At 57.2% G+C, this 13,042-nt stretch overlaps 1 protein-coding gene across 2 annotated transcripts in view; it reads left to right on the top strand.

Moving 5' to 3' along the window:
• LRP1 (LDL receptor related protein 1) overlaps positions 1-13,042 on the top strand; it is an 88,751-nt gene that overhangs the window by 20,708 nt on the left and 55,001 nt on the right. For both annotated transcript variants that reach the window (XM_032204915.1, XM_032204916.1), the window contains exons 3-6: positions 3,857-3,994; positions 7,602-7,721; positions 8,369-8,497; positions 9,282-9,545. In XM_032204915.1, coding sequence (XP_032060806.1) covers positions 3,857-3,994; positions 7,602-7,721; positions 8,369-8,497; positions 9,282-9,545 — 651 coding nt within the window. The remainder of the gene's footprint in view (positions 1-3,856; positions 3,995-7,601; positions 7,722-8,368; positions 8,498-9,281; positions 9,546-13,042) is intronic.

Consider the following 13,042-nt stretch of genomic DNA (forward strand, 5'->3'; position numbering starts at 1 on the left):
AGGACCCACAGTCTTCAAAGCCACCTGGATGTTCGCGAGGATCCGGCATCTCACGGCTCATCAGTTTGGGTATCGAGGGGGTCTTAAGGCACTCGGCTCCCCGCTCTCGCCCGGTGCTTGGTGTGGTGCTGGCGCAGCCGCCCCATGTGGAGCCCTTGCTGGGAGCCCTTCGCAGTCGCTGCCCGGTGGCTGCCGGCCCTTGGAGATGCTCTCGCCTCCTCCTTTCCTGCCTGGGTCCAGGGAGTGGTCGGTGTGGATGTCTGGAAATGCCACTCAAACAGGAAGACGTGCCAAGGCTTTTCCAGAGGAGTGAGAATTGGGGCTGAGCAGATCCAGCGGTCTCTCCAAAGCTGCCAGGTCTCTGCCTTACAGAAAGCCCCTTCTCAAGCAGGCTGTCCGTGCAGGGTCTTGTGAGCCCAGATGGGGCATTGCAGCCACTCTGCCCCTCCTGAACCCCATCCTGTCACTGTGAAAGTGCCATCCCCAGCCACAGGGCTCATTTCCCAACTGCCCCGCTGCGATGCAGTCCTGAGGCAGCGGGGTCGGTGCTGAGCTGCGCGGTTTCATGCTGGTCCACAATGGTTTGTGTGGCTGCAAGGACATCGGGCAAGAGAACTCGCAGCAGGGAGGATGCAGCAGCGCTTTATCTAGGTGCTTCTGGCATGGTCTTCTGAAATAAAACCAAGGGAGAGGACCCAAGGGAGCTGCCCTCCATCCAGGTGGCACGAGCAGGACCTGCCCGCACCGGGTCATGCTCCCATCTGCTCCCTTGCAGCTTTCCCCACTTCACGTTTCTTTGGGCCATTGCCAAGTCAATTACAGCTTGTATTTACAAGGGAAAGAATTGCTTTTCTTTTCTTTCTTTTTTTTTTTTTTCTTCCTTTTTTTTTTCTTTCCAAGTGGCTTTTAGAGGTTAAAAATTCCTGTCTAATTCAGCTCCTTGGGGTGTACCACAAGCTTGTCACATGTAATAAATTGGCTCATTTATTAGTGAGCCAACACAGTCAAAAGCAAACAAAGTGGCTTGTAGATTAATCCTGCCCTGTTTGTGATAAGTAGTTTGATTCAGGCTCTTTGCTGGCGAATAATGGACACGGCAGATCAGTTTTGACTGATGAACTGTGCACTTTATTTCAGTGCCTTCATTCTTTTGGCCCGCTTATTGACACTACTCAATTAACCCTTAATTTGCAATTACTTGGTGCCTAGATAGCGCTGCGGTTCAGCCCCGTTGGAGAAGTGAAAGCCCCGCAGCAGCATCTCGGGAGGGTTCCTCCTGGAAGGGGTCTGTTGGGTGCTGCTGTGCCCTGGGACAGGGAGAAGCGCCGTGCCGATGGCTGCGGTGAGCCTCAGACCCACGTTCCCATCTCAAGCACCTCGGATCCCCATCCCGAGGAGCCCACCTCCCCGGTGCAGGGTGAGTCGGCTAACAGGAATCATACTGCACTGTGTCGGGAAAGCAGTCCACGTGCGTGGGGAGCCATCTGGCAGCTGGAGCTCTCCGTGTTTCCATTCTTTGGGCACCTCTTGTGCAAGAAAAGGCATGTTATTCAATAAAAAAGGGCATGTTATTCAATACGCCCAGAGTTAGTCACTTTGCACGAAACGGACAAAAGCAGGATGAAGTTTTTCACCACGGCGAGTTGGGAACTTTCCACCAGGAGCCGTGGTGGTGTGCTCACGGCGAGAGGCTTTCGTGGGCTCCTCCTGGTGTGGGAGCAGTGCCCTGCCTGCCTCCGCGGGAGCAGAAGCTGCGGTGCTTTTCCTCCTGGACTTTATTTCTGCAAAGAATTCGGTTCATTTGGGAAGGTTCATTTTGGGGGGGGAAAACCCAGCCCACTCTGTCTGCTTGGCAAGGAACCACTTGCTGATTCTTCGCTGGGGAGGCTGGAGGGCTGTGCAGAGGCTTCCTCGTGCTCTGCAGCGCGGGGAGACTGGGGCCCTCTGCCGTGTTCTGGGAGGGAAATGCAAGAACTCACCTGTCCTGGATGCTTTGAAGGAAAAGGGGAAGCTGTTGTGTGCTGTCGGCTTGTGGCTGAGGCTCAGCTGCGGGGAATCAGCCTGAGAGAAGCCCCACACACTTTGTCTCCAGTTAGGCAGTGCTGAAAACACAGGTTGTGGTGGCAGAGAGAGTGGAAATGGGGCTTGGAGGAGAAGCTCGGCCACAGCCCTGGTAGCTGGCGGGGCGGAGGGGAAGGGGCAGGGTCGCTCCTGGTGCCAGGGGCTGGCAGTGTCCCGTGGGCTCTCCACAAGCACAGGAGAGCGCGTGTGGTCCTCGCTTTACAGCACGTGTTGGTAGCCCCAGGGCTGGGGTTAAAAGCACACTCGGCATAACTCGGCAGCTTGCAGGAAGTAAAACTGAGCGGCCGGCAGCGAGCAGCGTGGCACAGGTCACCGTGTGTGGTGGGGATCCGCGGCTGCACGGCCGGACCCCGGCAGTGTTCCTGGCGAGGGAGAGCTCCAGCGTATTTAGGACACGCTGCACCAGCAGGGCTACCTGAGGCTCAGATGAAGGTGGCTGCTGGTCTAAATAGTTGTTTAAAACGGGACCAGGCCTGGACAGGAGGCTCAGCACGTGCTCAGGTGCCCTTGCTGGGTCAGCCTGGCTCCTCGCCTGCTGCGGGAGGACGTGGTGCCCCGTGGGGAGCCGCTCACGGCACTGTCGCTGCTGCCTGTGAGGCTGGAGTGCTGTGTGTCCTGCTGCTGGGAAGGCACGGCAGAAATAGCTGCTGTCTCCCTGTAAAATGGGATTTCACTATTTTTCTTGCGTGCTGCTGTTGACCCAGTCGAGCTACGCTCTTGGCTCTGATAAGAGCTGTTGAAGATTTCCTTGTTCAGCCCTAAAACCCAGAGAGGTTTGGGGACAGGGACACTAGGAGAGCCCTTGCAAGGGGCCAGGCTTTCAGAGCTCTCCAGTCCACGTGTCACAAGCCCACGCTGTTTTGGGGCACAGCCACGCGCTGCTCCCTGAGGCAGCTGCCTCCCTGCCTGGGGTGAAGTGGGGCTGGAACCGAGACACTGGGGGAGCTTTTAGCAGGGCTTCGGGATATTACTTGTTTTATGATATGTTTTGTTGTTTGTCTTAATGCCGTGCTTCTTTTCTGAGAAGCTTAAAAATAAAGCCGTGCTTCCTTTGTAATTTTTCTAGTTAATAATGGAGATTAAGTCTCCTTGTATCGTGTAACTCCGGTTCTTAATGGCCCCCTGCGTGCTTGCCGGTTGAGACAAAGTCTGTTGGCATCTGCGGGCATGCTTTGGGCACCCGGGGGATGGGGACCCGCTGTGCTCGGTGCTGTCTGGGCACCGCCTGGCCCCAGGTGCTCTCCGTGCTCCGGCAGCAAGCAGGACCCTGGGGAGGCGGGGGTGAGCTCCCAGGGTTCAAAACGGGGAGCTCGCGAGTGCCTCGGGGGTGCCTCGCTGGCTCGGCACGTCCCAGCACCTGTGGGTGCCCGAGGACTGTCTGTGGAGGCTTGCAGGGTGCTCATCTCCTTGGCTGGGCTCGCTGGGTCTGGGTGAGGGCTCCCCTTCCACTCTGGCTGCTTGGGGCTCCGCTGTTTGGCAGGCTGCGTGCTGTGATGGACAAGGGAAAGCTTACCCGAGGGGTCGTGCTTTTCCTTCTGAACAGCTGTGCCTGCAGCAGTACCGCTTGCTTTGAAAGGGAAACGCAGTGCTTGTCCACGAGCTTCCTCTAGGCAAGAGCTGGGGGTGTTGGAGCAGAGCAGAGCCTGGCGTGGGCAAGTGGGGCTGTTTTTGTCCCAGACAGTCATGGGAGCTGGAATGATTTGGGGCCGGTCGGCAACTTTGGGTGCTGCTTTTACTCTGCGTGGTGACAGTTGAGCGTTTTGCTGTCTTGCAGGTCCTCAGAGCAAGGTGTCGCGATGCCAGCCCAACGAACACAACTGCCTGGGCACGGAGCTGTGCATACACATGAGCAAACTGTGCAACGGACTCCACGACTGCTTCGATGGCTCAGACGAGGGGCCGCACTGTCGGGGTAGGTGTCTGGGGGATGGCGAGGGTCCGCTCCCCAGCTACCCTCTGTGGACACATAGGACTTGTTGGAAGGTGGGCTGTGTCATGAAACACCTCCCTGGCCTCCTTTCCTTCTCCACCGTGGTGAGAGTCACGGGGTCCGTGTTTTTTTGTTTGGGGTGAGTCCCCATGTGCAGCCTCAGGTGTGTCTCCTTGGTGCTTTGTGTAACTGCTTTGCTCCAGTGCCAACGCGCTCGCGTGCTCCCCTCTCCCAGCTACAGGCAGCCAGTATAGGGGTAGCTGAGTGCTTGCTGGCAGCTAGCAGGGCCAGAGATTATCCAGAGCCGCTTGCAAGTAAATGCCCATCATTCCTGAGCCTGCAGGCCATTAAATAGCTGCATTGTCTCCTGGGTTTAAAAGCTTGGAGAGTTCGGATTCTGGTTCAGATAAAAGATACTGGTATGTTTTTTTCCTTCTTTCCAGGAGCTTTGTTCCACCTCCTGGCCAGTCCCTGGTTGCTAATCCTGTTGGGAAACTCTCCCAAAATCAATGTGCATTGGCTGCCTAGTGCACAGCTTAGCCGCACAGAAACACGTGTCCTGGGCTGACCCCAGAGCTGGGTCTCGGCTCTGGGTGAGCAGCGTGCCTTCTGCCCAGCCCCGTCCCTTCCCCAAGCAGAGGGCTTTGCTGGGCTGAGCTTCCATCACTCCCAGCCTGATACTGGGCTTGGGATGCTCAGCCATGAGTGGCTCCCTCCTGCCCTGGCCCTGAGCTGGGAGCTCCTCTGCTGCTGGGGCTGGCTGGTGCCGCCTGGGGCAGCGCTGGCAGGAGCAATACAGGGGTGTTCGTGCTGCTCTGCACACCCCGAGCATTGATATTTAGCTAATAGGTCTCACTGGTTATTTGGGATCTGTTTTTTCACGGTGGGGCAGCATGTGGCCCACGTGCACCAGGCAGGAGCTGGGTGCTGGCAGCCCTGTGTCGCTGCTCGCAGCTTGGGGCACGCTGCGGGCCCCAATTCTCGCTCATGTTTGCGTCGGGTGCCGAGGTCCCCCGTGCCCGCAGCTGGCAGGGAGGCATTTCTTTGCTGCTGATCCCAAACCTCATACCAGCCCCCACCTGCCTTTGCTCCAGGTTTAGGGAGAGGTGCTGCTAATCTGGCCCCGAGGATGATTATCCAGGAGGTGAAGGCAGCAATTGGAGCAGGCGTGAAGTGAGAAGCGTGCGCTGCTGCGGTGCGAGGCACTGCCCCAAACGCTGCCTGCGTCCAGCCAAGGCCATTCCTGGAAGGGTCTGGAAGGGCAAGTGTGTGGGGAGGGGGCTGGAGGCAGCCGGGGCTGGCACCTGAGGCTGCTCTCCTGCACGGGGGCAGTGAAGAGCTCAGCCTTGCTGCTGCGCAAGGACTCGGAGCATGTCCCAAGGTGTCACCCGTGTCCTGCTGCTCCGGCGGCCGTGCTGCAGACCCTCCAGCCCCGCTCCTCGCTGCGGGCTGGGGGCCCCATGTACCCACAGGACGTGGGGCACTCGGGGCAGCAGCTGCCGAACCCGTGATGCCTCTGCTGTAATGTTGCCTGCCAGCAAGTGCTGCACAGCCGCGCGCGCTGGGAGCAGTCTCTGCGGGAAGGAGGCTGCGGAGCCTCTCCAGAGGTCGGGGTGGAGCTGAGGCTGGCTGGGCCCTGGCAAATGCGTTCATCCTGCATCCGATAGCAGGGTGTGGAGCTTGTCAGGCCTGAACGAGGAGCCCCAGGCCCTGCTGCTGGTTCATGCTCTGGCCTGCTGGATAATCACGGCTCATCCTGCTCCCCTCACTGCCCTTTGCACCTGGCCTCTCTGCCCTGAGGTCTTTTGCTGATAAACGTGAGCTTCCTCTGCGCTCAGGAGGTTTGTCCCGCGGAGCCCCATCTGCAGAACTGGGGAGCCTCTGCTGCCCTTGCAAAAACCCGTAGGAGATGGAAATGCAATTAGAGCCTTTGTGCTGAAACTCCCTCCATTGTCTTCCCTGCCCTCTCCGCTTAAGACCCTGCATTCTTGAGTTTTTTTTTTCTTTTTTTGTTGGATGCATGTGATGCTTTAGTGAGGAGATAAGAATCTGAAATGAATAGCCGGGCTTGCCAAAGCTGATAAACCTTGTAAACAAGTCAGCTGGGCCCTGCCTGCCCTATTAAACTATTACACATGCAAGGGGCAACATTTCCAGTCGGTCATTTTGGCCCTCGGTGCTAGCAGAGGAGGAAGATCTCTCCTGCAGCCAGCAAAGGCCCCCCTGGGCCCCAAGCACAGAGAGGAGCCTCTGTGGCTGTAGCCTTGTAGGGCTGTGTGTCCCCCCCGCAGCACTGCCACTTCAACCCCAGCAGCCTGAGGGCTCCCAGCGCTGCGTGTCGGGGACTCTGGCTGAGGGTGGCTGCTCGTGAAACTTCCCATCTGGATGTGGCCCCGGGAGGAGGAGGAGATGCAGGGGGGTGAGAGAGAAGAAAGGGGGGGATCTGCAGGGGCAGGCCGCTGGGATTCGGAGGGCTCGGTGGGGAGCTGGTCCTGGCTAGGCTGGGCAGGGGTCTGGGTGTGGAAGCTTCACAGCTGAAGTGGCCAGGGCAGGACAGGTACGGTCACCCAGTTGTGGGACCTTGTCTGCAAATACCGCAAGGGCTGGGGAGGAGCGGGGCTTGGGATCTGAATTCCTGTACCTCGGGACAGCCTCCAGACAGCAGCGTTTGGGCAGGCTGGGAGGTGATGGGGGCCACGGAAAGGCAGAGCAGAGTTGCTGAACGTGGAGAAGCCACGGGACGTCCCTTGGCATGCGAGCGCAGCACCCGAGCTCTGCTCCTCCTGCTAATGGGGACGTGGAAAGGGCCGAATTGTCCTGGTCTGCAGAGGCGCGTGGTTGGGCGGCTGCAGGCGCACTCTGTTTTTTCCCCTCTGCAAGCAGATTTGCTAGGACCCAAGTTCAGCGCCCTCTGAGCACCAAAATGACTGGGTTAGGCAGGGTGAGCAGAGAAAATAAAACCCAGTGCAAGCCGTCCCCCCAGACAAAGAGGCCTTTGTGGGCTGATGCACTCTTGTCTGGCACGGCGAGCATCCCTTCTGCTGTGAAAGCTTGCCCTAGCCCTGTGTTGGTTGGGCTGCGGTAGCCTCTCACTGCTGCTGGCATTAAGGGGCGAGCTGGGGCAGCCGTGCTCTTGTCCCACTGTGACACAGAGGGGTTGGGCACCCTGCTTGTCCCCCCTCAGGCCTGGTGGCAAAGGAGCCAGCTAGCACTGCACATCCCCTCCCCAGAGACCCCCAGCTAACGAGGCCTGGCACTAAATAACCTTGAGACATTGGAAGCTGCCGTGTGTTGGTGGAGCAAGGCAGAAGCTGCCGAGGCCATCCAGCAGCCCTGGCCTGCTTCATGTGTTGGGAGCACTGGGAGATGTGAAGGCTTCGTGGGTGCTTTTAAACAGAAATTATGCCATGGGGAGCAGCGAGCCGGGCAGCCGTGTCTGTCCTCCAGCCTCTGCAGGCCTCTGGGCACTCCAAGGTGTCCACTCCAAGGTGTCGCTGCCTGCGGCGAGGCTGGGCCGGGTGCAGGGCTCTGGCACGTGTGGCCGCTTGCACCTCTGACCCTCTCTCCTCTCCATCCCCTCTCTCCTCAGAGCAATTAGCAAATTGCACGGCCCTGGCCTGCCAGCACCACTGTGTGCCGACGCTGAGTGGTCCGGCCTGCTACTGCAACAACTCCTTCCAGCTGGCTGAGGACAGGAGGAGCTGCAAAGGTGGGTGCCGGTGCCGCGCTCCTGGGGCTGCGGTTGCTCCTGGGGCTTGGCAAAGTAGCCAAAGGGATCTGGGGTTCACCGGGGGGCTCAGCAGTCTCTGATCTGTAGAGGTCAATAGGACAGGGCTCTGATCGTCTCCCTTCAGGTGCGGGACTGTTCAGTGAATCCTGAGAAATATTGGAAGGGAGTGAGGACGTGGCTTTGTGTGGTCAGAGAGGCCGTCGCTGCACTGGTGTGTGCTGCTGTCCGTGCCTTGGGAAGGATGCTGGAAAATAGCAGGGGGTCAAAGGGAGTGATCAGATCCACGCAATGCCTAGAAACAAGTCTTGAAATGAGAGGTTTCTGCTGCTCCATCGTTCGTTTATCTGAGCAGGGGTGAAAAGGGGACTTTTAACAGCTCCTGCATGCACCTCTAGGGGTAAGAGCTTTCTGATGGAGACAGCTCTTTCATCTAGCAGAAGAAAGAGCAGCATGCGAGCTGGGGGTTTGGAAGCTGAAGATTAGAGAAATTCAGACTAGAAATTCGCTGTGACGGTCCTTCTGCTTTCTGCATGTTGCTGGACTTCCTTGCAGAACGTATCCTTCCCTTGCATGGCAGCTAAGGAAAGATGCTGGTCCAAACCTTGTTTTTTTGTCTTCTTTTCCAGACTTCGATGAGTGCACTGTCTATGGGACCTGCAGCCAGACCTGCACCAACACAGAGGGTTCCTACACATGCAGCTGTGTTGAAGGATACCTCTTGCAGCCTGATAACAGATCCTGCAAAGCCAAGAATGGTAAGATCCTGGACGAGAGAAGTGTGTTGTCTCTGGATAGCTCTGAAAAACATTGCCTCCTGCTGTAGGTGTGCCCCTGCCCCACTTCTTTGCTTTAAGCCGCTCTTCCCTGAGTACAACCGGTGCTGCCACCTTTCCTCTTGCACATGTTGGGCTGTGTGCCACAGCACTGCTTCTGCGGGAGCAGAAGGGCCGGGCTGTGTGCTGATCACACCATCACAGAATCATCTCGGTTGGAGGAGACCTCCAAGATCACCCAGTCCAACCTCTGACCTAACACTAACCAGTCCTCCACTGAACCTGAGCTCTACATCTAAACGTCTTTTAAAGACCTCTAAGGATGGTGACTCAACCATCCCTGGGCAGCCCATTCCAATGCCTAACAACCCTCTTGGTAAAGAATTTTTTTCTAACATCCAAACTAAACCTCCCCTGGCGCAACTTAAGCCCATTCCCCCTCGTCCTGTCACCAGGCATGTGGGAGAACAGACCAACCCCCACCTCGCTACAGCCTCTTGAGGTACCTATAGAGAGCAATAAGGTCACCCCTGAGCCTCCTTTTCTCCAGGCTGAACAATCCCGGCTCCGTCAGCCGCTCCTCGTAGGACTTGTTCTCCAGGCCCCTCACCAGCTTTGTCGCCCTTCTCTGGACTCGCTCGAGCACCTCCATGTCCTTCTAGTAGCAAGGGGCCCAAAACTGAACACAGTACTCGAGGTGTGGCTTGATGTGGTGCTGCAGCCACAAGCTGTGGTGCCTGGCCATGACCCCCCTTCTCCTCTCCAGAGCCCGTCGACCGCCCTCCTGTGCTGCTCATCGCCAACTCCCAGAACATCCTGGCCACCTACCTGAGCGGGGCCCCCGTGCCCAACATCACCCCCACCAGTGCCAAGCAGACCACGGCCATGGACTTCAACTATGTCGAAGACACGGTGTGCTGGGTGCACGTGGGCGACAGTGCCTCCCAAACCATCCTCAAGTGTGCCAAGATCCCCAACCTGAAGGGCTTTGTGGAAGAGCGCTCCATCAACATCTCCCTCAGCCTGCACCGTGAGTGCCCAATCCCCTCCAAAGCTTGCTCCCACTCCTTGTGACCCGAGAGTCCCAAGGGGGCGTTTCAGTGGGAGGTAGCCTCCTGCAGGGCCAGGCACCTGGCCTTTGGCACAGACTTTTCCTCTTTATTCTCCTTTAACCTTCGGCTTTCCTTTTCCTTCCCTCTTATTATTCCTAGCAAGTCTCAGGGCTTCTTTGTGCAAGTGTATAACAAAAAATGATATGGTGAGGAGTGGAGGTGATACCTGCATAGGGGGGATGGGGCCAGCAGTTCTCCCTGCTTCCTCTTTTGGTTTTGGCCCTGTGTTCTTCTTGCCAAAGTGGGCTTTGGTCTCCTGTCCCTCGGTAGGGATTGAGACCAAAATCCTGACCCAGAAGTGCCAAATCCCGACCAGTCACGCAGCCGGGTGAGTTGCTGGCAGCTGGTGGCAGATGGTTGGTTCTGTTTGTGTAGCCCAGGCTGTGATGAGTGCGGTTACAGCACAGCCTCCTGTTTGGGCTTGCTGGTCCCAGTTCAGCAGTCAGGCAGGGGAAGGAAAGCTGCTTGCTGGGATTTTGGTGCTCTTTGACTCAGGCCCTCTAGAAAATGGAGGGGAGACGAGTATGTGGGTGCGTGCCCCCGTCTGCTCTCCTGAGAGCCCTGTGGGCATCGTGGCAGAAAGCTGCAGGCTTCCCAGGCCCTTCCTTTGTGTGCCCTCGTGTGCGCGTGGTGCAGGGCAGGTGGGATTGGAAGAGAAGCTGTGGAGGTGGCTGAGTGTCGTAGCTGTGCAGCCAGGATGTGGAAACGGCCCCTTGCTGTTTTCCTGTCACTGATTTCATCCTCTGAAACCACAGACTGAGGCAGCTAGGGTGGGATTTTGGTGTTTTCAGGGCATCACCATCTGGTTCTGCAGCCCTTGGCTTCCCTGGTGTAATCCTCCCATTGTATTTTACCTCTTAAAACCAGGAGTGCTTTCAGACGGCGGCTGCCTGATGCAATAAGGATCCCCATCCTTCGAAACGAGGGCGCTTTCACCTGATGAGCAATAGCTAGCGTAGCAAATTAGATGAACATGTACAGACGGGTCTCTGCAAACCAACAGAAGTCTCCGACGGGTCCATGGGCAAGGGCGTTTCTCTGCCCCCGGCAGCGTCACAGTGGCCCAGGCAGGACGGGGAGAAGGGGCCAAATCCTGGCTGTGCTTGGGGTGCACGGGGCTGCTGGGGACCGGCCCATGCCACCTTTGGGTCCTGGCTTAGCTGGGGCTTGGCGTGCTCCGGCCGCTGTGCCGCACGGAGGGTGTGCGTGGCACGGTGCATTTAGGCTTGCGCTGTGTATTTTTAGGGCAGTGTGTATTTTTAGGGAGCGGCCTCACCCTTTGCTCTTACAGGCGATAGCCTGAAATTAGGCAGGACAGGGCTGGGCTTTGCTTTCTGTTCCCCCCCAGTGGTTTGAGGTCTGCTTTTGTGTGCTCCTCCTGCTTCTCTTAAGGCTTCCTCAAGATGAGATTGGTCTCTCCCCTTGGTTCACAGGAGGGTCCTGTGGGGTTTCTTCCAGGGCGTTAGGGTTTTCATTTCCTGCAGCTGTGGCTGGTGGCCAGGAACCACGGGCGCAGGGGACAGCGGCTGTGGCCCTGTCCTCCAGTTTATTGCCTCGGTCTGGGTTGCTGCAGTCTCCCTGCGTGCTCCGGGTCGGGTCCCGTGGAGGAGTGCACATCGCTGGCATGAAGGCTTGCCGTGGCCTCTCAACTGCCTGCAGACTTGATCTAATGATCTGGCAAGGGGGAGCTGGGTGCCCCAGCCATGCTGCTGGGGCAGAGGCTGTGTCTGGAAGGCAGGCTCACCATCCCTGACAGCGAGCAGCCTCCCTGGCTCGTCCTGAAGCCCCTGAGGTGCTCTCGCTTGGCTTTGGACTGCAGGAGGTTAACGGTGTGGGCAGCAGAAGAGGGCTGGGATTGTGCTCGAATCGAGGGAGCTGCAGAGGGAGAGAGAACTTCTAGGCCAAGAGGCAGGCAGCGGGGCAGGACCGGAGCCCCAACGCCTGCTCTGCTGCCCCTCTGCCGTGCCTGAGTGGGGGCTTTGGGGCAGTGGTCCTGGCTGCTGTGGCTCCAGGAGGTTATTAACCTTCTGTGGACAGCCTTTTAATTGTGGACAAGAGGGGAAGGTAGCTCGTAATAAGACCGTGTTCAAGTCCAAACAAGAAAAGGTGCTCTGCTTTGCTTGTCCTCCTGATGTTGTTACAGTTTAGAGTAGGAAGAGGGGAATTCAGCTCGCCTGGATGAGAAAACTCCTGCTTTTGCCCTGGATTGAAGGGAAGAGTCCCCTTTGCAGGAAGGAGGGTGGCAGCAGCTCCTGCACGCTGTCCCCACTGCTGGTGTGTGGTGGGTGCCTGCACGTGAGCTGCGGAGGCTCTCTGTGGGGTTACATGACAATAGGGTCACTCCTCCAGCGTGCAGGTGTGAAACCACCTCAGGTTTGGGTTGCTGAACCGTTTGGCTCCGATTTTGTTGGTTCTGATTTTCAGACAACTGTTGGCCATCCTCCCTGCCCCGGGACCCAAGCCTGGGTTGGATTTTGGGGGGTTCTGATGAGGAGATAATGTCACTCTCCTGCTTCTCCCTGTTGGGACACTGAAGAGACCTGTCAATCCAATTAGTGGATTCTCTCTTTATTTGCTGCTTTATGACATTTATCTACTAACAGCAGGAGCCAGACTTCCCTGGTGCCTGCTGCTAATGTGGCTTGAGTTGGCATCTGATGGGGAAAGACTGATGCTAAAGGGCTGAAAATGAGCAGCCCCCAGCTGTCACCGGTAAGTTTGGGATGGTGAAATGTCACAGCCCAGTTCTGATAGGAGCTGTGCTTCCATGCCTTTTTGTCCCCTCTCCATTCCTGCGGAGAGATTAGTGTCACTTGTGTTGTGGGAGATGTGTTAAATGAGTACTATTAACAGGGCTTGGCAAGACCCACTGAATACTGAAGCTTTGCTTTTCCCCAGTTCCTTGCACTGCTAAACCCTTTCTTCTATCACAAACCTTGAGTATTGATGCACTTTTTCATGGTGGCTGTCCCTTGGTTCCCAAAGACATGCAGCCCAGGGACGTTTCTCACAGGCAGTGATTTTCTCAGTTGATTTGAGGCGTCCTGTTCCCTGCCCCCGCATCTCTTCCAGGAGCATGCTAAAAATCAGAGGCTGGTGAAGTCTTCCACCCCTTTCTCTAAGAGAAAGCAAAAAAAAAAAAAAAAAAAAGTACCAAAAAAACCCTCATTTTGGAACTGAGTTATTTCTCTCTGCATCAGTCCATGCTGTCTGCGGCAGGCAGAAGCCCCGGGCACCTCTGTGTGCAGGAGCTGCAGGATGCGGTGGGCTCGGTGGCAGTGCCGGCACCGGAGGCTGTGCTGCAAGTGGGAAGTGATCCCTGGCTTGTGTTGCAAAGCAGCAAAACCCACAGCGGGGAAGGGGTGGGGGACTCATGCTCCCTTATCGCGGCAGGAATTTGGCTCTGTTCCCTGCC

This window comes from Aythya fuligula, chromosome 29 (genome assembly GCF_009819795.1).
Source record: "Aythya fuligula isolate bAytFul2 chromosome 29, bAytFul2.pri, whole genome shotgun sequence".
NCBI lineage: Eukaryota > Metazoa > Chordata > Aves > Anseriformes > Anatidae > Aythya > Aythya fuligula.